The sequence below is a fragment of the Artemia franciscana genome, chromosome 8, assembly GCF_032884065.1.
Source record: "Artemia franciscana chromosome 8, ASM3288406v1, whole genome shotgun sequence".
Classification (NCBI taxonomy): Eukaryota; Metazoa; Arthropoda; class Branchiopoda; order Anostraca; family Artemiidae; genus Artemia; species Artemia franciscana.
In genome coordinates, this window is record NC_088870.1 from 49,096,163 (window position 1) to 49,123,743 (window position 27,581).

The following is a 27,581-nucleotide window of genomic DNA, read 5'->3' on the forward strand; positions in this document are numbered from 1 at the left end:
TTTTTAAATCAGTAAAAAACCTTTAGCGTAAATAGCGGGGCATTGAGGGGGGAACAGCCCCTTTCATATACGGAGTAATTTCTGTTCGTTTTAAGTTTTAATATTGCTCCTTACTTTCAGTCAAAACCCTGTTTTTTGAATTAATGCATGTTTTGATTTTGGTTCTCCGCACATGAACAATTAAATCGAAATTTGTATATTAATTTATTTTTACGACTAAATAGCTTCCTCATAGTTTTGATCGGACGATTTTGAGAAAAAGAGCAGGGGAGTAGGCCTAGTTACCCTCCAATTTTTTGATTATTTAAAAAGGCAACTAGAACTTTTAATTTTTTCCGAACGTTTTTATTAGTACAAATATACATAACTTACGAAATAACTTACGTAACGAACTTCTATATTCGTATGTTTTATTACGTATATGAGGGGATTCAACCCCATCATTAGTACCTCGCTCTTTACACTAAAGCTTAAATTTTGCCAAAATTCCTGAAGAATGACCCCTGAATCACAAAGGGCCGTAGAATAAATAGTTGGCATTAATAAAATTACTTTAGCGTAAAGAGCGGCGTATTAGGAGGTGAACCCCTCATATGCGTAATAATTTCTGTTCGTTTAAGTTTTAATGCTGCTCCTTAATTTCAGTTGCAAAACCTTTTTCATATTTATTTTTTCATTCTTCTTTAAAAAAATGCTAAAAAAAAATCCTGCACCCCCTTCATGGAAATTTTCTTCCCCCATGACAAATTCCTCCATGGAAAGTTCCCCCCGCATAACCCACTCCCCTCAAACCCTCCCCCAAACCAAAAAATCCCCCTGAAATCGTCTGTATACTTCCCAATAACCATTACATATGTAAACACTAGTCAAAGTTTGTAACTTGCAGCCCCTCCCACGGGGACTGTGCAGGAGTAAGTCGTCCTCAAAAACATAGTCATTAGGTGTTTCGACTATGTTAAATAAAATAGCTATCTCATAATTTTGATTTGGTGACTATGGGGGAAAAATGAGCGTGAGAGGGGGCCTAGGTGCCCTCCAATTTTTTGTTCACTTAAAAAGGGCACTAGAACTTTTAATTTACGTTAGAATAAGCCCTATGACAACATTCTAGGACCACTGGGTCAATACGATCACCTCTGGGAAAAAAAACAAAACAACAAAACAAAAAAAAACAACAAATAAACACGGATCCGTGATCTGTCTTGTGGCAAAACATGCAAAATTCCATATTTTTGCTGATAGGAGCCTGAAACTTCTGTTGTATGGTTCTCTGATACGCTGAATCTGGTGGTTTGATTTTTGTTAAGATTCTATGAGTTTTAAGGGACGTTTCCGCCTATTTTCTAAAATAATGCAAATATTCTCAGGCTCTTAACTTTTGACTGGTAAGTCTAAACTTAATGAAACTTATATATTGAATATCAGCATTGAAATGCGATTCTTTTGATGTAGCTATTGTTATAAAAATTTCATTTTTTAGAGTTTCGGTTACTATTGAGCCGGGTCACTCATTACTACAGTTCGTTACCACGAACTGTTTGATGATCCGTAAGAATGCTTTTAAAAGTCCGGAACGAGTTGCATCTCTGTCCTAAAGAAGGTAGTGACTTCCAGATTTGTTGACAAGCAATGAGGGGATTGAGATCTGATCGAATAGTAGGGGCAGGCGGAATGCAAATATATGAAGAATGAAGGCTATATAAAGCTGAATCAGAAACAAACAAAGGAGTTTTTGGAAGAGATTTTGGAAGATTGTCGTGAAGCTGATGAAAGACAAAAGAAGTACAAGAAATGATGTAAATAGACTGTAGACTTAAGAGCAGTTTTGGTGAGGAACGGCTGGTGCCCACAGAGAGACGCCATGCTTAATTATAAATGATAGGAAGTGACCGCAGTGTAAATGGAAAAGTAGCCATCCATACAATGGGACAATAAGAAACATACGACTGGACAAAGCAGAAAAAAGAAGCTTCAGAACAGATCCAGAAAATGCGTATCTAAGTTTTTGAATGATACCCAGACTCCGTGAGACCTTAACCTTAATCATGGCTGTATGGTTTCTAAATTCAAGGTTCTCATCAAGCAGGATACCGAGAAACCGGACCACCCGATTCTCTGGTCTAAACAAGGAGCATTGTGATACCTGAAGGTTTGTTAGCTGAGGGAAAGCTATACCAGTTCGAGAAAAAAGAAGAAAATGTGACTGATCAACATTCAAGGCCAAGTCATTCGTACTAAACCATGAAACTACTCTCTCGAATATTGCCACAAGGTTAGACTTGATATCACACTCCGTCTTTTGTTTGCCCAACCCTACAGCTCAGATTAGAGATGAAAGTTGAGTTGCCCCTATGGTCGTCAAATTTTCTACCAAAGATGTTGCGCATACAGTCTTCAAAGCGAAGTCTAAGCTAGCGAAATCTGGTGTTTATGTAAATGAATATCTCACGAAGCAGCGCAAGATTATCCTGGACAGTGCTAGAGATAAGTTCGGAGCAAAGAACGTTTGGTCGCACACAGGCCGTATTTTTGCTCGCCTACCAGGTGAAGCTATTTCTAGGAGGCTTTGGAAGATTGAAGAAACCTTCTAGATTAGTATCGTTTTTTTTTGTTTTTTTTTATTGGATTTCTCGATTGTAGTCTTCGTTGTTTGATTTTTTTTTGTGCATTATCTTGCTGATTTTCTTTTACCGTTGTTTTTTTCTGTTTTGTCTCGTTGGCTACTCCCTCCCTCCAAATGGAGAACGATTTGTTTGTTGTTTTTGTTGTTGTTTTTTTTTTGTTTATAGTGATTCGCAAACTGATTTTTCCGTATATTATTATTGTGATTATGAATGAGTGGTTTATATTTCCAGTGCTGATTATTTGTTTGTTTCTTAGTTTTTCCTTGTTTCTTTTTTCTTATCTTTCCCTGCTTTTTCTTATTTGTCCTTACCTTGATTATATAATTCTCATTTATCCTTACCTTGATTATATTATTTTTCACTTTTTTCCCTTGTATTTTTTCCTTATACCTGTGGTCTGGTGGGTTTGGTGGTGGAGGGAACTTCCATCCACCATGAGTAATGAGTAAATGAGTAATGAGTAAAGTAATAATTCAGTTGTAAGTAGAAATCAGAAGAATAATGACTCAAATTCGGCTTATAAAAGCAAATTTGTTTCGCAATTAAATGGTTCTGCCTCCTCTAAAGGAGATGATATCTTCTCTGTGTTTCATCTTAACATTCAGGGATTTTGCTCGTCCGGTTTTCATTCAGGGACCAGATCGTTAGTGGTAGAGCTCCTGGTGTTATACGATTATGTGAAACTTTCCTGGATTCAATAAAGGATATCCTTTTAGATATTCCAGGATATAGGATGGAGAGACTGAATCGGAAACAGATGGCGAGAGGTGGCCTTGTCCTTTATATTGCTGATTGTCTTCCATATAATGTCCGAAGTGATTTGAGCAGAAGTGAAGAAGGAATCTTTGAATTCCTTTTTATTGAGATTTTTTTGTAAATGATGCTCTCTTCGGGTACTCTACCTTCAGTTTGTATACCAACCCGGGTTACTGACACGCATGTGTCTCTTATTGATAATATTTTTTCGTCTTTAGATGTCTTAGGTAATTTGGTGCTGGTTAGTGATATTTCTGATCATTTTCCCGCCATTTCCAGATATAAGAGTGCTGCTCAAGTGCAGTGTATAGCATCACCATCTAATCTCTCATTTTTCCGTTATGGTGATACAGAGCTAAGTGTACTTAATTCTCGTCTGGCTGATTTACCATGGGATAGTTTGTTTTCGGATTCAAATTTTAACCGCTCTTTTGATTCCTTTTATGATTCAGTAAAAGAAGGAACCCTGGAAATTTGCAATCAGGGTCCAGCACCCCATACTTCGAAAAGGATATTGCCACTGAATCCATGGATGACTTCAGGTCTCCATAAAAGCTTGAAAAGGAAAAACTATTTGTGGAAGCTTTACAAGGCTTCATCATCTGTTGCTCATCTCGAACGATTCAAGGCCTAGAGGAGTATATTTAATTCTCTGTGTCGGAAGGCAAAGTCTCAGTATTATTATAGGAAATTTTCTTAATGTGGGAAGGATTTTAGGAAGACATGGTATTTAACTACTTCAGTTCTTAGACCTACTTGTCCTCTGCCTTCAGTTTCATCAATGCTGATACTCGATGGTAAAACTATCGTAGGAGATGCAGATGTTCAGCTAGAGCTTACCTCTTATTTTGCTAATATGGGGAAGGCAACTGCTTCCTCTGTGAGCTCTGCATCTTCTCGTTGCGATTTTAGAGCCTATCTTGGACCCTCATGCTTAAGGTTGATGGTCTTGAATTCTGTTTCTGAATTTGAGGTAGCTCGTATCGTGAATGCTCTTAAAGGATCATCCTCTTCAGGACCAGACAAAATTCCTATAAGGGTTATCCGTGCCATTCTACCTGCAATTCTGTCACCATTGACTAAGCTTGTCAACCTGTCTTTCGAGAAAGAAACTTTCCCTGAATCTCTTAAGCGAGCTAAGGTTGTATTGCTGTATAAAAGTGGTTCTTGGAGTGATCCTGCTTATTATAGGCCAATTTCTCTCCTATCTGTTTTCAGCAAAATTTTTGAAAAGGCTATACTATCCACGCTTCTTAGTTTTCTGGATGCAAAAGAATTTTCGCATGATTTCCAGTTTGTATTCCGAGCGAATCACTTTACGGAGCAGGCTTGCACAGCTTTCTCGAATTTCATTCATTCGGTGATAGATTCTGGTCATATCCCTGCAGCTTTATTTTTGGATGTTCTTAAAGCTTTTGATTTCTTGACTCATCGAATTCTTCTTTGTAAACTATCGCATATTGGTATAAGACCAAACGCTTTTTCTTGGTTTGATTCATATATTTCTGGTAGGCTTATTTCAATTGATCTGCTTTTCTGGAGCCCTTCTGAAGTATGGTATGGCGTCCCTCAGGGATCTGTTCTTGGTCCCATTTTATTTCTGATTTATGTTAATGATCTGATTTCGGCGGTAAAAAACACCAGGCCTCTGGCATGCTGCAAGCTGTGTCATCCTTATGTTCAGTCGTGTTCCAATACTACTTCTAACGAAGATTTTCTTGTTGCTTTTGCTCATGATACCACTCTTGGGATCATTGGGAGGATGGAATGTGATATCAAGTCTAATCTCGTGGCATTATTCGGGAGATTTATTTCATGGTTTAATGCGAATTACTTGGTGATGAATGTTGGTAAGTCACATTTTTTAATTTTTTCTCGAATTGGTATAATTTTCCCTTAGCTTACACACCTTCAGCTGTCACAAGGCTCCTTGTGTAGACCAGAGAATTGGGTAGTCCGGTTTCTTGGTATCCTACTTTATGAGAATCTTTCCTTCAGAAACCATATAGCCATGATTAGGATTAAGGTCTCACGGAGTTTGGGTATCATTCGATAACTTTGACACACATTTCCTGGATCTACTCTGAAGCCTCTTATTTTCTGTCTTGTCCAGTCATATGTTTTTTATTGCCCCATTGTATGAATGTCTACTTTTCCGTCTACGCTGCGGTCACTTTCTGTTATGTATAATAAAGCACGGCGTCTGATTATGGACACCAACCGTTCCTCACCAACACCGATCTTAAGTCTACGGTATATTTACATTATTCCTTGTGCTTCTTTTGTCTTTCATCAGCTTCACGGCAATCTTCCAAAATCTCTTCGGAAAACTCCTGTTTATTTCTGATTTATCTCTATATAGCCATCGTTCTTCAAATGATATCTAAATTCCGCCTAACCCAACTATTCAATCAGATTTCAATCCCCCATTGCTTGTCAACAGGTCTGGAATTCGCTACCCTCTTCAGTACAGAGATGCCACTCGTTTGGGACTTTTATAAGGCTTCTTAAGGATCATTTAATAAAGAATGAAATTGAATAGCATTTTTTTTTAATAACATTTTTTTTCCTCTGAGGAGTTGATGTCCCCTGTGTTCTGTTCGTGGTGTGTGGTTTGTCTTCTCTGCACTTGACTACCAGGCCTCAGGTATGTTCTCTATGTTTTTGTTTTTATTTTGTTTTTTTCTAGTTGTTGCTTATATTGTATCCACCTTATATATATTGCTTATATTGTAGTTGTTGTTTGTATCTTTTATCCCCCTTGTATCCCTGGCCATGGAGCCTTTCGAGGGGTATTAAGTGTGTTGTAATAAGTACATTGTGTTTCAATTCGGAATTGTATTTTTTATTGTCTTGCATTTAATAAAAAACGTCTCTCTCTCTCTCTCTCTCTCTCTCTCTCTCTCTCTCTCTCTCTCTCTCTCTCTCTCTCTCTCTCTCTCTCTTCCAAACATCAAACTTCATTAAGATCCCATCACCCGTTCGTAAGTTAAAAATACTTCATTTTTTGTGTTTTTCCGAATTAATTGGCCATCCACTTCCCCCCCCCCATATGGTCAAATCGGGAAAACGACTATTTTTAATTTAATCTGGTCCAGTCCCTGATACGCCTTCCAAATTTTATCGTCCTAGCTTACCAGGAAGCGCCTAAAGTAGCAAAACCGGGACAGACAGACAGACCGACAGAATTTGTGATCGCTCTATGTCCCTTGGTTAAAACCAAGTGCCATAAAAATATTGCCACTGGAAGCACAATTTTTATATTTCATAGAAACTCATGTTGGAATTTTAGTACAATGCGTATATGTTTCAATAACAGGGGGAGGGGAAAGTTCAAGTGTATTATGGAGACACTGATTCAATCCTACAAAAAATTTAAAACAGAGAATCTGATTTGAAAAATACTTTGCACATTTGCTCTTGTATAGACTAAACTAATTGGGACGATTCTATTTATCCTTAGCTAGTAAATCGCCCAGCCCCAATTAAGTTATCATTTTTAAGCCAAAGACGGGGAGCAATATGATTTCTAATAGCGTGCTTGCGAGTCCAGAGGTGCCAAGTGTGCAAACGCACAATGAGGAAATTAAAAAAGTGTGCAAAATGTGCTATTTTGTGTTAATCCCCATCCCAGCACTGTTTTTTATTTGCAGTGTTTCTACATGATTGTGTCAGGTGGCATTATTGTTATTTTAATTAATTTTAAACTGTCATCTTTACCACTACCAGCCCAGCCCTTGGCTACTGCACCCTTTAGGGGGATGTGGCCACATTCGGTTGGCCATTACAACCCCTCTTGATGGGGCATTTCCTAAATGTTTTTAATATTTAAGTTCCTATTTCCTTTAAAATTGTTGATTTTTCTAAGTGCTTACGTAAACGTGATGTTTTAAAGAAAATTTTTGCATTTTTGGGCATATTGAAGTAGTATTTGTTCAACAGAGTGAGGTTAAGTTAGGCTAGTTGTATTTTGAAAGCGAGAAGAGAAATATTTAACAATTTAAAAGTCCTTTCAATCATTTTATGTGGATCATTAGCGTCTTGTAAAATCGGCACTTTCTACGAAAATAATTCCAAACCGGAATAAATTTTTTTTAGAAAATCCAAAAAACATCCACTATTCCTATAGCGTGTTGCACCTTCTGATAAAAGTGTCCCATGATAAAATAAAGACTATGGCACCCAACACAAAATTTACTTGGCAACTTGATATATTTAATATTATTGAACAAAACTCTTGGTTGATAATTGGTAATTTAGCTGAATCCATTGATGAATGGTCTCAGGAGATGTTACAATTACTCACACTTTGATATCATCATGAAAAATTTCCGTAACTGTCGATCTCCACAATCTCTTTCATCATGGCAAATGTATGAAAACACTTGCTTTGAATTGTACTTACTATATCTTCTGCAGGGTTGTTATTGATTCAAGTTCCCTCATATTTCTAAACAAACAAGTATATCCCGGTGAAATGAAAATAAACCCTAAGGTTACATTCTATTAGATCTCAATCAAAAGACATCAGAGGATTTACGTGTAGTCACTGACACTTTTGACTATGGAATTCCCGTAGGTCTACAAATGAACAGGTAAAAAGGTCATTAGATGCTTCTAGAATGACATTGAAGAAACTACATGAGAAAAGACAATAATATCTGTGCTACGTAATCCAAAACCACTTAAGAAGGCTGTATTCAAACATGGTGTTGGCAAAAAAATAATTAATCTCTTATCACAGTTTTGTTTATATTTAACTGAAGACAATGTTCAACTGCCAGAAGTGCGTCACTTGTGTAGGCCTTTCTTTAAAACAAAATGATTCTTTTCCTAAAATAAGGAAAGGAAAGTTAAAAGAAAAACGACTTTTTTTTCCGATGGTAGCTTCTTTTCACTATTACCACCAATAACTAAGGGACTTGTAATCAGTATCTCTAAAAATAACTGAGCCTTACAAGTTACACACCAATAGAAATCAACCTTTCTCAAAAAGAGCAGTTTAAAGACAATCTCGGAAAATTTATTAACGAAGAGACAATTCCCAATAATTAAAAAATTACTTTTGCTTCATGACACCTTTTGACTTTTGGAAAGGCATAAACTCTAATGCGAAGGACCTCCCAAAGGAATGTCATTGATCATACCCAACCACAAAATTAACCATCACCATCACCACCACCAAAAAATAAGAAGAAGATTGGCCATTATCTAAAGTTTTAGCAAGGTTTGCAAAGAACTGTTAAGAAATATATTACCCCAATCGTATCGTAAGCAATGTTATAGCCTCTTGACAAATCTCACAGAAAACGGACATATACAAATTAATGTTAAAAAGAATGAGGTTACAATAAATGGCAAGACCAACAATCTAATAGATTTAATATCAGATTTGATTGCAAATTGTGAAGGACTTGTATCATTGGACAGTTATTTTGTATAAATTTTTGAACTTATCAAACTTCCCAAAAAGTCCGATTTCCAATAAACATGTTTTAAATCGATTGATGAATATAGTCAAATATTCAAATATTATTTTAAAATATTTTCGGAAAATACTAGCACACCAAGTGGTGATGCTGATTTGTTTTTTAAGATATCACGCGTTTTTCTGAAATGCGTTTTCTGCATTTTTTCTAGCATTTTCTGAAAGCTCCAGCTTCATGCCCAAATCTATTTATCAGATGCACCCTTTTGGCAATCTGCGTTCGCATATTGTGTTTTAATTTAATTTGAATTCCCTCTCAACATGTCAAATTTTCACTTTCACACGCGTCGACTATATAAAGAAAGATGTTCCAATGAAGACAGATATACTTGCCCGCTTTGCACCGTTAAATAGAAGTATTTTGTGCATTGCCTAAGTCGTTTCCAGGGGCTCTCTACGATAAGGGAATGGATATTTTAAAATGATGAATTGATACTTCCAGGTGTCTTAAATAGTTCGGTGCTTTAAGAGTAACAAGGTATCTGTAAATTTTGTTAAATAAAAATAAAATATAGAAAATAAAATCAGAAAATATCAATATAAAGTAAATGTGATGTTTTATTTATGTATTTTTCAGAGTTTTAAATGTTCTTTTCAATCACCGTTTTTTCAAGTATTGAGTACTAGTATTAGGTTAATACAGTATTTCATTTAAGTGCTTTATGATGATCACTGATCAAAGTTTATGTTATTTGTGTCTTTCGTTTATGTTATTATACTGTGTTCATGGCTGTATATTTGGCTTTAAAATACACTTATCTATCTATCTATCTATCTATCTATTTATCTATAATCTTATTTTTCCAGCAGTCGTAGTATTAGGTGCAGTAGTAGCAGTAACAGTGTTATGTTAGCAAAAGTAGTAACAGTAGTAGCAGCAGTATTAATACCAGTAATAGCATGTGTCTTTTGCCTCTTATGTCTGTTGAACACCCAATCCATGATACCCCAAAAGGTTTATCTAGATTCGTTAATCTGTTCCAAAAATTTTGCTGTTGCGCTTGTCTCAGCAATTTGTATGCAAAAATTGTATTCTAATTTAGTTAAACTTTTCTGACAACGTTTCCATAGGTATCCAGCTCAATATTATCAGCCGTGATAGTACGTGCTTCACAATCAACTGTTTTAGTCATAGAGGGGCAGTAGTGGTAGAAGTAGTAACGACAGTAGTAGTAGTAGTAGTAGTAGTAGTAGTAGTAGTAGTAGTAGTAGTAGTGGTTGTTCAATGGAAACTAAAACATCTTTCAAAATATCATTAAAAATTAGGTAAAATTGGGAAATCATTTTTCAAGGAAAATCCTCTATAGGCAGTGCTGTAGTTTCTATAGTAGTGGGCACCAGGCTGTGGTCCAGAATAATTATTTTTTTGAGAGGATAAGAAAATTGAAAAGTGTATCAAAAATTTCTTTTTTTGAATTTCTCACGTTTTCGAGTTGGACAAGCATTTTGTGAGGGTGTTAATTTTCAAAAATTCTAAGATTTCTCCTCGTTTTATGAATTTGAGATTTTGAATATTTTATGTATTCGTTTGCACAACTTTGATTGTCATATGGAATATAAACTCTACCCATTTATTAAAAATCTTTTTACGCTGTTTTAGGTCCAAGTTAATCCAAACACTGCCATTTTTATCACTCTAAACCCTGCTAACAAAGGCTATCTAGGACGAAGCAAACTTCCAGACAACTTGAAACAGCTATTTCGACCCATTCTCATGGCAGCTCCTGACACCATTGCGATAGCTGAAGTCATTCTTTTAGCTGAAGGGTTTACAACAGCAAAACAATTAGCCGAGAAAACAGTTATGCTCTATTGCCTTGCCAAGTAAGCTCAATTAGTTAATTCTCTTAAAAGAAGTACCTATGAAATTATTGGAAGGAAAACCTTTGATTCGTACTCGTTTTTCTGTCAAATAACGTGTATCTATTCATTACAATTACAAAATATCTTCAAAATCCCTACGATCTTGACTGCAAACATTTTGGTAATCTGGTAATCTGGTAATCTGGCCATCTGGCACAAACTGTGACAGTGTGATTATTTGAGCAAAATTATAAACTGTACAACAATATATTGGTTTAAGATTTTAGGGACAATTTGGACTTCTACTACCAATTTGAAAGACCTTCATTTGCAATTATGTTGTTTTTGATAGTAGTGGACGTAAAACTTAACAAAATGACCATGGTAAAGAATCAGCCGGAAATAATACAAAAAAACTTACGGTAGTCTATTTTCAAGGTTAAACTTAGCAACACAGATAAAAACCGCCTACCGCCTTAAAAACTTCACAGTTTTTTAGAAGTCGAGAAAAAAATAAACCAGCCTAAGATAGGTCTTGGAGTATCAGGCCAAGAACTATTTCATTATGATGTCTTTGGTATTTTAAAACAAGATGGATTAACGTTCCAAGTGTTTGTTATTTTGTTCAAAAACGTCAGACAACATATATGGCTGATTAAAGCAAACGAGGCTGATTGAGTCTTTCAATTTTTAATATACAGTTTACATTTAGCAGTGTTTAAATATAGTAGGCTGCGTATTGCCCATTGTTTACATATAGCACTAGTCAGTGGGAAGTATGCAGTTATTTTTAGGGGAGTCTGGTGGGAGGTGGGTTATGTGGAAGTATCTTTCTGGAAGGTTACATGGAAGGACCTTTTCATCAAGGGGCAGCTGGATTAACCCGCATTATTTAAAAAGTGATCACATATTTAATAAAACTATCAAACACATCACCATATTGCTGTTGTGAGTTTCAATGGCTGAATCATTGAGAGAGAAGTTTGAACCTTAGCGTCATAAGTGTAAATGAAATGGATTACAACTCCTTAATATTGGACGTCCTCTAGTTCGGTAATTCTACTTAGTTTCCAGTTTTAACGTTGCTCTTTACTTTAATCAGAGTAAGCTAGATTTTTTTTTCAATTTTCTGTGTTTGCATCATTTTTAGGACTGTACCAAACATGGTGGGACTACTGTTCCTTTATTATTTGTCTCTTTGCCATGGAATTAGGCAAACTTTCACTCTACTCTTGAATAATGCTGCCTTAGAAGTGGTTCAATCTTGCTTTCTAGGGCTATAATGAGAAAAAGGTTGAGATGGCATGGTCACGTTTTGCGGATGAAAGATGATAGACTGCCAAAGATTGTCATTTTCGGCGATCCATCTGGTGCTAAATGAAAAGCAGGTCGTCCGCGTTTAGGGTTGAAGGAAGTCATAAAGAAAAATTTGAAGGAAATGGGAACTTCCTAGGAGGGTGTAAAGAGGGAAGCATAGAATAGATTGGGACGGTAGAGGAGTGTGCGTAGCTGTGTTGGCCTCGGGTGGCTGGGTACTGCGGTGAATCTTTAGTAGTAGTAGCAGTTAGTTATAACCCTTATCAACTGGTCACCGGGCTAAATCGATTAAACCTCTTGGAATTTTTCTCAGATAGTTTATACCTGTCTATTGGAGTTAGGTATAAGAGTTAAGGAAAGATTAGAGTTAAGTATAAGAGTTAGGGAAAGATTTCAAGAGGACTTTTAGGAGAGGGCACCAAAAATTGCCTTTTTTCCTGCCCTGTGGCACTTTGTTCTGGCTCTGTCGGAGTGGGTTCTTACAAGTAGATTTGTAGTGAAAGTTGTTAGTGCATTATAAAAGATTTCGAAGATAGCCTAAGAATCTATTTCCATGAAATGTGATATGTTCCATATGGCACCCTTCTGGCCATTTCAGAATGGGCATATAGAAAATGGATAGGTCTGAGTTAATGTTGTTAGTGTGTTAAAAAGGATTTCAGAGATGGCACAAAAAAGTATATTATTGAAGTATCATTGAAAAAAACAATATTTCAAAAGTATATTCCCATAATAATGTCAAAACATTAATTTGTGGTAAAAACTGCATCACCAGAAGTTGTCTGGTATGATGTATCTTTTTATACAGTTAAATAGGGTACTGACCTTAAGTTTATAATAAAATAAAATACCATTCTAATACTCTTAGACCATTTGTTCGATAGAATCACCACTAAAAAGATAACACTAGAAACACGCGCGTCTGAAACCTTCATCAAACAATTCGTGGTATGGACCTGTAACTAAAAAGCGAGGCAGCTCAGTAGGAACCAAAACTATAAAAAAGAAAATTTTTGATTTCAATAGATACATCAAAAGAGATGGCTTGTTACAGGTAAGGAAGATGCCATTAAGAAGATTAAGGGAAAATGGTAACTTTCTGGGAGGGTGTAAAGAGGAAGGTTTTGAACAGATTGGAATGGAGGAGGAGGGTGCGTAGCTACGTTGGCCTCAGGCGGCTTGGTGCTGCCAGGAGTTCTTAGTAGTTAATAACAGTAAAGTTTGTCAGGGGGAGGTAAGGGGGAGGATCTTTTTATGAAGGAATTTTTTGTGAGGGATGGGGGTTTTTCATGGAGGGAGAGCTGGATTTTTCTGACATAAAAACGATCAGAAATGAAATAAAAACAAGTTTTTCAACTCAAAGTAAACCAATAGCTCATTGTGTATATTAGAGGAGTTTGCCCCTGGTCAATACCTCGCACTTTGTGCTAAAGTCGTGTTTAGAACCTTTAAAATTACTCATTGACCTAATTAAACGACCTTTATTTTTCAAGACTTATTCTCAAATGACTGGAAAAAGTGAACTTGGAAACTACCACCATGTACATAATGATTTCTGTTCATTTTGTGTTTTAATGTTACTTCTTACTTCCAATTAAACAAACTTTGTTATTTTTATGCAATCTTGAAACGATGGGCTTTTTTTTATTATGCATAGGGGCTGTAAGCTTAGCTTTATGGCTTCTTCAACAGACAAAACCTAGTGTTGTAATTTTTGTCAGAATTACATACCATTTAAGGATACTTTTTCTCCTTTTTTAAGAATATACGAATTTTATTATAATTTATTACTGTATATTATCCTCCGTCGGGTAAATTTTAAATTGAAGAATTTCTTCCTTTCGTAATCACCTTAAGAAGTGTATCCTTTGGCTATGCGAACTGTTTTCAAATCCCGTTCATGAGACTCTGGGTTTCTTTTAGAAGAGTTAACCTTTAGTAACCACTCATTACCATAAACATTGTATAGTATGAATATTTTTACTAAAATTCATATTACAAAAGAAATGGTCGTTGTTACTAAATAGCGACGAATACCAAACTGCCTTTCCATATAAAACAAACACAACTTAGGAACAATAGGGAAATTTTTCTTTCCTGGTTGAACTTCGTTGAAGTAAGGATCCTAGGGCTGTTTTAAAAAGTGTTTAAAAACTGTTGTAGTTTCAATTTTCATATTTTAATAGAAGTTTTTATGTATATACATTTTTTTTTCTGGTGTTATGCTGACGACGGCCCTTTGACATAGGGCCAAAATATTCACTAAATTAAATTCCACTATCTTGGAAAAAAATTTCCCTACTGTTCCTGGTTTTGTTTGTCGTCGTTATTAAGAGCAGCCCATGTCAAAAACGTCTATTACTGACTCCTTCAAGCTCGTTACTGGCTCGCTACAGGCTTTTTGTGCTCTGAAGTAAAAATTCAAGCACTCTATCACCTTCTCGCTCAGTGGCTTTTCAGGAGCTGTAGTTGATTTTGTGAATTATTTTTCTTCGTGGTGTGCTTTTTATATCTTACTGATTGGGCTTCTCATTATTCATCAGTCACACTCCAGTTAAGAGATATCATTTCTTCTGAGCCTTGTTTCAGGTTTCCAGAATTTGCATTATTAATATTAGCTTTGCCCAACGAGTTTTGAAATGGTCATCTGGACTTCTATCTAGATAAAAAAAACAAGTTTTTTTTTAAAATGAAAGTAAGGAGCGATGTTAAAACTTAAAACGAACAGAAATTACTCCGCATTTGAAAGGGGCTTTTCCTCCTCAACGCTCCGCTCTTTACGCTAAAGTTTGACACTTTTTCTCAACTCTACATTTTAAATAAAATACTTTAGCGTAACTCTACAAAAAAAGTAAAAAACTTTAGCATAAAGAGAGGGGCGTTGAGAAGAAAAAGCCCCTTTCATATACGGAGTAATTTCTGTTCGTTTTAAGTTTTAATGTTGCTCCTTACTTTCATTTCAAAGAAACTTGTTTTTTTTGTTTAATTTCTGGACGTTTTTGAATTAATGCATGGTTTGATCTTGGCTTTCCGCACATAAATAATTAAAAAGAAATTTGCATATTAATTTTTTTGGGCTAAATGGCTTTTTCATAATTTTAATCGGAAGATTTTGAGAAAAAAGAAGCGATGGAGGAGGCCTTGTTGCCCTCAAATTTGTTGATTACTTAAAAAGGCAACTATAACTTATAATTTTTTACGAACGTTTTCATAAGTAAAAAATATACATAACTTACGAATTAAATTACGAGCGAAGTTCTATATTCGTAAGATTTTATTACGTACTAGCTGTTGGGATGGCGCTTCGCGCCACCCCAACACCTAGTTGGCCCCCCCCCGCGCGCGTAAGTCGTTACGCGCCATATTAGTTACACGCCATTGCAGTTGTGTCCCTGTGTCCCACCTGTGAATAGAGATATATATATATATATATATATATATATATATATATATATATATATATATATATATATATATATATATATATATATATATATATATATATATATATATATATATATATATATATACATATATATATATATATATGTTTTTAACTACGTAAAACATGCGAATATACAACATTCTTTGCTGTCCCATTGTCTATGCATATAAATAGATTGTCAGGTTTACTGACTCTTGAACATGCAACATATAATTGTCCATGGGAAAAACAATCCGTATTCAGATCTATACCTCATTATTCTAATGATGTGTCCCTGTGTCCCGGTCGTCATTTATATTCCCTGTGTCCCGGTCGTCATTTGTGTCCCGGTGTCCCAGTTTGTAATTTCTCTTTGAGTGTCCCGGTCGTCATTTATATTCCCTGTGTCCCGGTCGTCATTTGTGTCCCGGTGTCCCGGTCTGTAATGTCTATTCGAACAATCCCTGTGTCCTGGTCGTCATTTATATATCCCGCCTGTGCCCCTGCGTCCCCGTTGTAGTTGTGTCCCTGTGTCCCGGTCGTCATTTATATTCCCTGTGTCCCGGTCGTCATTTGTGTCCCGGTGTCCCGGTATGTAATTTCATCAGTTGACAAACAACTTCATGACGCATACAGCTCAATCCTTATAATGACGTCAGTCGACAAACATGACGTCAGTCGACACACAAACATGACGTCACTCGACACACACACACACACACACACACACACACACACACACAGACAACTTATTTTTATATAGGTAGATGTTGCATGTAAATAGATTGTCAGGTTTACTGACTCTTGAACATGCAACATGAGAAAAACAATCCGTATTCAGATCTATACCTTATTATTCTAATTATGTGTCCCTGTGTCCCGGTCGTCATTTATATTCCCTGTGTCCCGGTCGTCATTTGTGTCCCGGTGTCCCATTTTGTAATTTCTCTTTGAGTGTCCCGGTCGTCATTTATATTCCCTTTGTCCTGGTGTCCCGGTCGTCATTTGTGTCCCGGTCTATAATTTCTATTCGAACAATCCCTGTGTCCCGGTCGTCATTTATATATCCCGCCTGTGGCCACGGCGTTCCCGTTGTAATTATGTCCCTGTGTCCCGGTCGTCATTTATATTCCCTGTGTCCCAGTCGTGATTTGTGTCCGGATGTCTATTTTTATATATATAGAAGACCCCCTGTGCCCCCCGGCGTTGTTGTCGTTTCCCTGTGTCCCTGATTGCTAATCAAACATTCCTTATGTCCCGGTCGCTTTCTCTTTGAGTGTCCCGGTCGTCATTTATATTCCCTATTGTGTCCCTGTGTCCCACCTGTAAATATATATATATATATATATATATATATATATATATATATATATATATATATATATATATATATATATATATATATATATTTAACTACGTAAAACTTGCGAATATACAACATTCCCAACATACAACATTGGCTGTCCCATTGTCTGTGCATATAAATAGATTGTCAGGTTTACCGACTCTTGAACATGCAACATATAATTTTCCATGGGTAAAACAATCTGTATTCAGATCTATACCTCATTATTCTAATGATTGCCCTTGAGCTTTGGATTACTAATCGAACATTCCCTGTGTCCCCGTCGTCATTTATATATCCCCCTGTGCCCCCCGGCTTCCCCGTTGTTGTTGTTTCACCTGTGTCCCGGTCGTCATTTGTGTCCCGGTGTCCCAGTCTGTAATTTCTCTTTGAGTGTCGCGGTCGTCATTTATATTCCCTGTGTCCCGGTGTCCCGGTCGTCATTTTCGTCCCAGTCGTCATTTGTGTTCCGGTGTCCCGGTCTGTAATTTCTCTTTGAGAGTCCTGGTCGTCATTTATATTCCCTGTGTCGCGGTCGTCATTTGTGTCCCGGTGCTTTGTTGATGGTGATTGCTAATCGAACATTCCTTGTGTCCCGGTCGCCTTCTCTTTGAGTGTCCCGGTCGTCATTTATATTCCCTATGTCCCTGTGTCCCGGTCGTCATTTGTGTCCCGATATCCCGGTCTTTAATTTCGTCAGTCGACAAACATGACGTCAGTCGACACACAAACATGACGTCACTCGACACACACACATACACACACACACACACACACACACACACACACACACACACACACAGACAACTTATTTATATATATATAGATATGAGGGGGCTCACCCCTCGTCGATACATCGCTCTTTACATTAAAGCTTAAATTTTGTTCCAATTCCTTAAGAATGACCCCTGAATCACAAAGGCCGTAGAATAAATGGTTGAAATTACTAAAAATACTTTAGCGTAAAGAGCGAAGTATTACGAGGAGGTAAACCCCTCATATGCGTAATAATTTCTGTTCGTTTTAAGTTTTAATGCTGCTTCTCACTTTCAGTAGAAAAACTTTTCATATTTATTTTTTCATTGTTTTTTTTTTAAATATGCTAGAAAATCCTGCGCCCCCTTCATTGAAAGTCTCTTCCCCCATTAGAAGTTCCTTCATGGAAATATCTTCCTGGGTGACCCCCCCCCCCCCTCAAATATCCCCCAAAACCAAAAAAATCCCCTTGAAAACGTCTGTATACTTCCCAGTAACCATTACTATATGTAAATCCAGGTCAAAGTTTGTAACTTGTAGCCCCTCCCACGGGGACTGCAGGGGAGTAAGTCGTCCCCAATGACATAGTTATTAGATTTTTCTACTATGGTAAATAAAATGGCTATCTCAAAATTTTGATCCGGTGACTTTGGGGAAAAATTAGCGTGGGGGGGCCTAGGTGCCCTCCAAATTTCTGGTCTCTTAAAAATGGCACTAAAACTTTTGATTTCCGTTAGAATGAGCCCTTTCACGACATTATAGGACCACTGAGTCGATACGATCACCCCTGGAAAACAACAAATAAACACGCTTCTGTGATTTGTCTTCTAGCAAAAAAAATGTGAAATTCCACATATTTGTAGATAGTGGCTTGAAACTTCTACAATAAGGTTCTCCAATACGCTGAATCTGATGGTGTTATTTTCGTTAAGATCGTATGACTTTTAGGGGGTGTTTCTCCCTGTTTTCTAAAATGAGGCAAATTTTCTCAAGCTCGTAACTTTTGATGGGTAAGACTAATCTTGATGAAACTTATATATTCAAAATCAGCATTAATGCCATTTTTTTGATGTAAATATTACATCTTATTACTTTTTTAGAGTTTCGGTTACTATTTAGCCTGGTCGCTTCTTACTACAGTTCGTTACCACGAACTGTTTGAAGGGTAAAAACTTAGACAAACAAAAGTGAAGCTAACACCCTCTAGGCACTCTAAAGATCAAAATGCTTTACCGAAAGAGCAAGTATTTTGAACAGTTTGTCTTTCACAATACTAATAAATCCAAATTACTGAGACTTTCAGGAATGAAGATCAATGTATTTAAACTGTGAATCCACATTTCATTAGTCATTTTTACTAATCTTGGTTATTTCGGTGATTTAATTTCTTTTTTGTTGATTTATGACAAATTGAAACACACCTCGAAATAAAAAAAAAATATTTCCAGTAAACCACAAATGAAATTCTATTCTTAATAAGACATCTGTTTTGTCCACCCTACTCCTGTTGGTGGTAGTTTTTATTCGTTTTAAGTTTGATTTGATTATCTGCTGCAATTTATGTTTGTTTTGTATTTTAGCTATTTATTGATAGTGATTTTTTGTACTAGATGTCATGTAATTTCTTATGCAATAATTAATCTTTTTTAGAAATCTCATGTCAAAACAACGGCATTATGATTGGGGCTTACGTTCCCTTAAAGGTGTTTTATTGAAAGCTGGATCTTTGTTGCGGACACTCTCCAGCCCAGACAGTAAGAAGGAGTCAGAAACCGTAAAAGAGGCTGTCAAAATGAGCAATATGTCAAAATTAACAGTAAAAGACGCCCAGAATTTTGAAATTTTGATGGATGACTTCTTTCCAACAGTAGGTCTTGAATTTTCAATGAACTCCGTCAACTTTGCTAAAGTCCTGAAGAATCTTAATTATAAAGAGATGGACTCCCAGGTAAGTTTAGATTTATAATGTAAGCCAAGGTTCTTATTTTAATGTCAGACTCTAAGGACAGAGAAGTTCAGCGTTAAATTACCATAGTTGTCTGAGTAGTTCCTAGCAAATGTCAAAGAACGCGCTTACACCACTGAAAATCATCATTTTGCTGTCTCTAGAAAATTTGGTCTTTATCACATAGATCGTGATCTTGAAAGAACCATTTGATCATTTTGTGCTCGCAGTACTTCTGATTACGAACCGCTCTTCAAATAACGTAAAACAAGGGTGCCAGTGGAAAATTTTCCATGGGGGGGGGGGCGAAAGCCAAAATTTCGGTGGTGTTTTGGTGACAGAAAATATATTATAGAAAATTTTTGGTAAGAATAAGTTTATTTTTATACTTTTAGGAAAAAACTCTCAAATAAAAATAGCAATTAAATTGCATGCAAAATGAAACAAAATACAGTAAATTTTAAACGACAAGGATTCGTGATAAAGGGATCAATTTATTTCATCAATAACATTTTTAATTATTGTGCATTTAATCTTAAAAGAAAATCAGACTTAAGCAAAAATACAGAAAGGTTTATTACTTCCATAGATTATAACAGATGTAGTCTTGTCATAATACAATTTTCTTCACCTTAGAATAGTTTACAGAAGGAGTAGAGATACTCAAAAATCATCCTGCCTGCATAGATACCACGTTTTGACTTTGATTTTATAACGGCTATGTAAATTGTACCTCTTTCAAAACAAGACAATACCCCCCTCAAACCATAAAAAGGGTATTTCTTTGACTGAATTTTATCAATAGTTAGGCTCTTATACTTTCGTTATTGACCAGCATCGTCATTCACTTATCATTCATCACTACGAAAATTTGATTTTTTTGTTTTTTTGCTCCAAACCAATCCAATAGAAAAAATGTTTGTGGGAAACCAGAAAGGGGTCACTCATTCACAAATTAGAACATATATTTTCCTTAGTAAGGGTAAAAATCTATTGACGGGCAGCCAACGATGGGGCAGCACAAATTTTTCCATGGGTTTTCCCTATTCAGCCTTTTTTCCTTTGGTTTTCTTAATATTACTTAATAGTCCCAAATTTCCTGGGGCATGCATGACCCCCCTGCACCCTCCTGGCACGCATGACGTACAATATGCCGATCTTTCTGCTGAATAGCCTGGGAAGGAGGGATAGATAGGCCTAAAGTCTACTATTGGGCTCTAATCATATTTTTAGCAAATTCTTGTATCATTTCTATTCTTGTACTCAAGACTAGACGTTGGAGAGGGGCCGATGATCAAAGATAGTTCTTAAATCATGCAGATAAGAAATATTTGCTTGGCTTCTGTTCAAAAAAAACACTACTCATTCCTTAGTCTACACTGTCTTTTCCATTTAATAGTTAAGTATAAACTTTAAGACATTTGAGTCATAGATAAAACTTATAGAAGGTCAAGTAAATTTGAAAAGGTTAAACAATTTGGCTTCACACATAGAATTCTTTGTCAAAGGCAGGAAAAAATAAACCAAAAATATGTTTTTTCAAAGAAAGTAAAGATTCAAATTGATTTTAAGATAAGCAAAAGTAAATCCCTTTGATAATTAAGACTCAGAACGATCTGAAATCATAGGCAGCAGAATAGCGTTGCCTAAGTAAAGAGCGATGTTTATTATTAAATTGAAAATAATACCCAAGACGAACAGAAACCAAAATAAATGATCGTAGCAAATGTAAAGATATCTGGTACTAATAAAGATGAATCAATCAATATGAAAATCTGTCAGAATAACCTTAACATTCAAGTAAAACAAAAAATCAGCAAAAACTGTCACAGAAACAAATTTGACTTCAGCCCTTTTCCCCTTTCCCTAATCCTAAAAGTTTATTGCCTATTACTTCATTTGCGTTTTATGGAAAACTATATGGATCTTAAAAATTGTGCTTTTTTTAAATTAACAAAAAATAATAAAACAACTTTAATGATCAAGATGACTGGAAAGAACTAATTAAAAAATAAACTGAAAATTTAACGTGTATGATTGTAATTCCTGGAAACTCAGCACTTTATTTTATTATAGATTTTATTTAGCTGTAATTTTCATTCTCGTTTTTCAATGTTGTAAATAAAAAAGAAAGTAGTAATAATTTAATGTGTTTTCAGTTGAGCGCAAATGGTGCAATATATCTTGGACTTTTGCGGTTAGGGGAAAGGGAAGGGGTATTGAACAAACGGCCAAATTCCTGTTTGTAGAAATTTGTGCTTGTTTTAATTTTGACTTGAGTATTCAAATTAATTCTTGTTTGTTTCAATATTTTTTTTTTCACCTATATTAGTACTTGTTATTTTCATATTTGCTAAGATCGTTGATTTTAGTTTCTGTTTGTTTTGAAGTTAGTTTACTTTTTAATAGTAATTTCTGGTTGTTTTAAATTTGAAATATTATACGTATTTATTTCTGCTGGTTTTAAGCTCATCATTCTTTGAAAGTTTCAACTAAATGCCATTGCCCATAGCTGAGGTAATACAGTTACACCTTTCTGACCGCTGGAGTGCACATATTATGTTAAGATTGAGTTAAGATTCAATCTAGACTCAATTTAAAACTTAATAACGTTAATTTTTCCCGAGATATTATTTATATCCCGATATTATTATTATATAATATTTATAATATTATATTATTAGAGACACATTATTTTAACAAGCTGGGTGTTAGTAGTATCTTTCGATGAAAATCAACATCCCCAGAAAGCTGCAACTAAGTACCATTTGCCGTTCGATCCTCAGATATTACAAATACTCAATTTTGACAACCAGAATGCACATTGTTGTATTTTTTATAAGTTTAACATCTTCCTCACAATCTTAATGTTTTAATTTAATACCCCTACTTTTTCCTCAGGCACGTACATTCTTGACAACCAGAAAGAACATTTTTTATTCTTTTATTTAGTTTGACATCCCATCCCATTTCAAAGGCATAACTACTGGATTTTCCAACAATGCTCAATAAAGTCTTAATATTTCTTAATATTAACAATTCTTAATATTTCTTAATATTAATATAACAATCTTAATATTTTGATTGGATATATTTTGGGAAATGATCGGTGTGGCAGTGGGAAGACTGATTGCCCTCCATCCACTTTTGACCCTTAAAAAGGACACTAGAAATTCTAACTTTCAATCAAATAAGCCTTCTCTAAAGTTTATATGACCACCCATTCCCATAAATACCATATATACCCTTGGGATATAACACTTACCCCCAAGCTCTGTGGGACTATGTCTACCCCAAAAGCCTTGTTATATGATTTGTTGACTACACTGAATAATATGGCTATGTCTTATCTGATAGATTTGGAGAAAACAGAAAATGAGGGGGAGGGGCTAGTTGCAATCCAGTCACTTTTGACTCTTAAAAAGAGCCCTATAATATCTAGTTTCCAATAGAATTCACCACCTCCAAAGTTCTGATCACCCCTTCTATATAAACCTTAAATGTTAATAATGGGTCACTCCTATAACCTACAGTCCTAGCCATGAAGACTATAACGACCATCCATTCCGTAAGAATTCTATACATTCTTGGATCTTAACTTATAACCCTTCCCGCCATACTCCAGGGATTTTGTCATTCCCAAAGACCTTGTTATATTATCTTAGAACTATTATGAACAAAAAGAAAATCTCAAAATCTTTATTGGATGTGTTTTTGGGAAAACAGGAGATATGAAGGGAAGAGGGGTTGATGTCTTCTTGTCACTTTCGACTCTTAAAAGAGTACAAGAGCTTCTGATTTGTGATTGAATCAGTCATCTGTGAAGTTTTTACGATCATACCTTCCTAAAAAGCCTTATTTTTTAATAATGGGCAAATAGCATAACTTAGAGCCCTTGACCTAAGGGCTGTTGGTGGGGGAGTTATTATCATATAGACATAATTCGTGGACTTTTCAATTATGCTGAACAAAATAGCCATCTTAAAAATTTTATTGGTTCTATTTGGGGAAGTGATGGGCGTGGAAGGGGGTGATTTTCCTCCAGTCACATTTGACTCTCTAAAAAGGTACTTTGTATGTAAATTTTTATTAATTGAGCCCCCCTCAAAGTTTGTACGGCTACTGTACAAACTAACTACCTAATATATACGAGCTACCTAATATAAACGAGCTACCTACTCTATTGAGCTACCTAAGTGCTGATGCCTAAACAAATTCCACAGCACTCATAGCCACTACTCCTTTCTTCCTTAAACGATTTAAGATGAACGGCAATTCTATTGAGACACAAGGGCTAGTAATTTTCTAAGAGATGCAGGTGTTAATTACATCATAGGGAAAGTCTACTTTTACATGTTACATAATAGAGTGTTTAAATAAACTATGAGGGCTAGGGAAAAATCTTTAAATTACCGTGACTGTTACATCATATGGATTGTTTTCTAAGACATGCAGATGTCTATTACGTAATTGGATTTGAGAATGACACAATCTTGCGTGACTTTGCTTGAGTATTGAGAATTTGTTCATGATCCAACTGCTCTGACACTTTTAGGAAAAAGCCAAAGCAAGTTTTGGAGGAATTTCTCCGTTGACAAGCGAAGAATTGTGTAGGTACGCGTACCCGTAGCAATATATCATTTTCCAGAAATTACGAGTCTCGATCTAGGAATGGCATTACTAAATTCGTTCAGGGTACTGTAGGATTTATCAAAGGATAAATTGTAAAGTTTAATTCCATTTACTTTAGATACAAGAGAAGAAACTTCAAACATTTCAAATTTATGTGGAGAATTTGTCCACGATCCAACGGCACTGGCACATTTTACAAAAGCCAAAGCTAGTTTTGAAGGAATTCCTCCATTGATCAATGATGAATCAGTATAATTATATGTACCATTAACGATAAGTCGTTTATTTGTGATTGTATGAGGAACAAGGAATTTGATTTTACTCCCACTACCTCTTAATCTTTCAGTTTGTGAAAGTAACAGAACTCATAAGTGGATGTTTTCGTAGCTGAAGTATTTCCGAGGTGAGAGAGACTGTTACATTGGGTGCAATGCCAACAACTTTTTGCAAAATAAAATTGGACGGAGCAAGCTGTAGCTTTATATGAAGCTTTACTTTTAAGTAAGACGGCATCAGGCCCTTAAGGTCCAAACTGGCAGTGCTGATTTCCGTTTCATGGCCCTTCAACCAGGAAGTACAATGGGAGGTTGGGGGCCAACCATCCTGGGCTTTCACACACCATTTCCAGCTTATCTTCCCCAGATTTCTACAGGTGCCCATTTAGATCTGGGTCGACTCTGGCTGAGCTTACAGATCACACCACTGACCCCTATCCCAAACTAAATAACTGGTCATAACTGGGATTAAACCTATGCCCCTTGGACACAGAATTCCCACGCTAGTAAGCCAACCAGCTCACCAATGTTCCTTTTATGTAAAAACTTATTTGTCAAAGCAAATTGTGTAGTACATAATTTTCGTAGGATAATACCTTGGCTGTGCTTTGTTTTTCGTTGTTAGTTTTTTTACAATGACATGCAAATTTATAACTATAAAATATTAAGTCTATGAGACTACAGTCAGTGGAGTAAATTTGAAAATGTTCGTTTTTAGAGAGCGGTAGTTGCGGATTAAAAAAATTCACATTAACCTTGCTTTACACTCACATTAACATTTTCTTCGTTGAAAAGATTTAGAGACCGGTTTGCTGAAGGATGAGATTACTTATGTGGTATATATGCCGTTTTAAGGGGAAAAAATCTTTCTTCGATCTAGTAACTTTTAATTTTGTTTTATTTTTTTTCTTGACAAGAGCAATGTTTTACCCTTTTGACCTGAGTTTAGACTGATGAGAGATACGGGGTTTCTTGCCCTTTTTCAGCCTTTTCTGCTCTAACATGATTTCGATCGCACGCCCAGGTATCACACGCTTGGCCTGAGATTTTTTGAAATACTTTCTTTAAATCCCTACTCAGAGACCTAGTCTTGCAATTTAGAGGACGCAAAATCTGCGGAAACCGGTATAATATAATCTTTAGCAAGGAGTAATGTAGAGCGAGACAACTTAGCAAACCAATTGTCGAGACCGTAACCAAACATTGAGGAATGACCCCTATAATAGTCCAATTCATGACCAAATTGTCGTAGTCCAAGAGTACCTAAATAGCATAGTGATTAATATCAGGACAAACAAAAGTATTTTGTCTATTAGCCATCTAACTGAATGAGTCAAATATGACATGTATTCACTGCCAAATCCCTGGTTATTGCTTGATGATCGCTCAATTCACTTCTTAATGTTATCTGACTGAGGTGCAAATATGAATTGTTGACTGGAGTATATTGAAGGTGCTTTTTATTGTAGTAGTGAATGTGCTCTTGACTGGATTTTTTCGTTCAAGAGTACGTAGAATGGGAACATTGGTATTACCCACTCTCTATGTATCGACAAAAGATGTGTAAAGAAACATACAATTGGCCGATGAGAAGCCCGTTGCATAGTGCGCATATAAAATATGATCCTTACCACTGAAATTTTTTGCTATAATAATTCCACCTTTGAAACAGAGAACTTCACGTAAATCCTCATTGAGAAAAATTTTTTCATTCTCAAATGGGTAGCCAAAGTAAATTCTCCTCTGCTCTGTTCAATAGCTAAATGCGAAACCGCCCTTTTTAGAGGAGAGATGTTTCTGTTGATAACTCAACACAAATCAGTCATAATCTAGTATTCCTCGTAGAGTGTAGTAGCAAAGGGGTAATCATCAGAGTCAAAATTTACCACCTAAACCTCTTTAAAGAAGTCATAGGGTCTTACTATAATCGCACACGTATTAGCTTTTCTCAGAATATCATATGTATTTTTAATAATACAATCAACAAGAACAACTTCATACTTTCCCTCAAATGGGATGGCTGGGGAGAGTTTTGTCCAAAAATCGCTTGTTTTATATAATTTGTCACAGAATATGTCAGAGAAAAGGATCATGATTTCGCATAAAAATCATTACACTTTTAAAATGGTACTGCCAGTGACGATGTTTGTATTTAATTTTACGCTTCTTTTTTTTTATGCGAGAGGACCATATTGTAGTCTATAATCGTAAACGATGTAGAATTTGGATCTGCTATGGTTCGGGAACATGTTTTTGGGTCGGTCACTACGTTAAAACGACTCCTATTGTGCAGAATCTCGCATATTCTACCAAGGCTGAATTTAAAACGAGTTTAAGGATTTCTTTTTCGAACTTTATTTTCGCTTCAGAAGGTTTCTTGACAAAAGTGACAACCAACGTCTTTATCTAAGTCTTCCAATTGACTCGGAGGGCTCTATGAATCTTTGTGACAGTGAAACCGTTGGCCGACCTCCACTGCAAAAGAACGTGATTTACAACGATATTCTATTCCGGATGAAGGTTGGCAATAAGCTTTCGCTTTAATTGTGTCCATTGCACAGCCCAATCCTCTACCAAACTTAAATTTCTGGGACCGAATGAGCTCATGGGCACCTGTCTATTTATGCACGGAAAAATATCCTTTACCGAGTCATGAAGTTCTACTGGTATTTCACCATCAGTTTCGAAAACCATCCTTGTGGCTCATTCTCTTCAACACTGTAAATATTGGGAAAATTTGGAAAAGAAAGTTTGTCCAGCTTTTGTAATTCCCACATGACAAGTGAAGTGAGATATTGCAGACGGATTGAGGGAGTTCATATCCAGGAAAACAGCATTCGACTTTTCACCGGTGCGTTGTTCAGTCGGGGTGGTTTCAAGGATACGACCCCCTAGAAAATACCCTCCCCGCATGGATTTCTCTACAAATGAGTGCTGAGCGCCGATGGTGATCCAACCTATTTTTGCATAAGTGATTTTAAGAATCAAATTTATCACCAAATGAGGAGTTAAGAAATAACACCCCAAATCGAACCCAATTTCCTGGTAAATTTTATTTGTATCTTTACAAACAGTCCAAGAACGTCAACACATCACTTGCCAGGTTCAACTTCGTAAAGTTAATCAAACAATGCTTCGATGGGTGTCAATTTTTCCTCACGTAACCTCGGGATGGAACTGTAGTAGTCATACAGGTATATGCCTTTAAACTTTTAT

General features: G+C 36.0%; 1 protein-coding gene across 1 annotated transcript in view; it reads left to right on the top strand.

Annotated features, from left to right (window-relative positions):
- Positions 1–27,581, top strand: part of LOC136030708 (cytoplasmic dynein 2 heavy chain 1-like) — a 575,385-nt gene that overhangs the window by 223,144 nt on the left and 324,660 nt on the right. The window contains exons 32-33 of the mRNA XM_065709779.1: positions 10,469–10,692; positions 19,164–19,461. Of these exons, the coding sequence (XP_065565851.1) occupies positions 10,469–10,692; positions 19,164–19,461 (522 nt within the window). The remainder of the gene's footprint in view (positions 1–10,468; positions 10,693–19,163; positions 19,462–27,581) is intronic.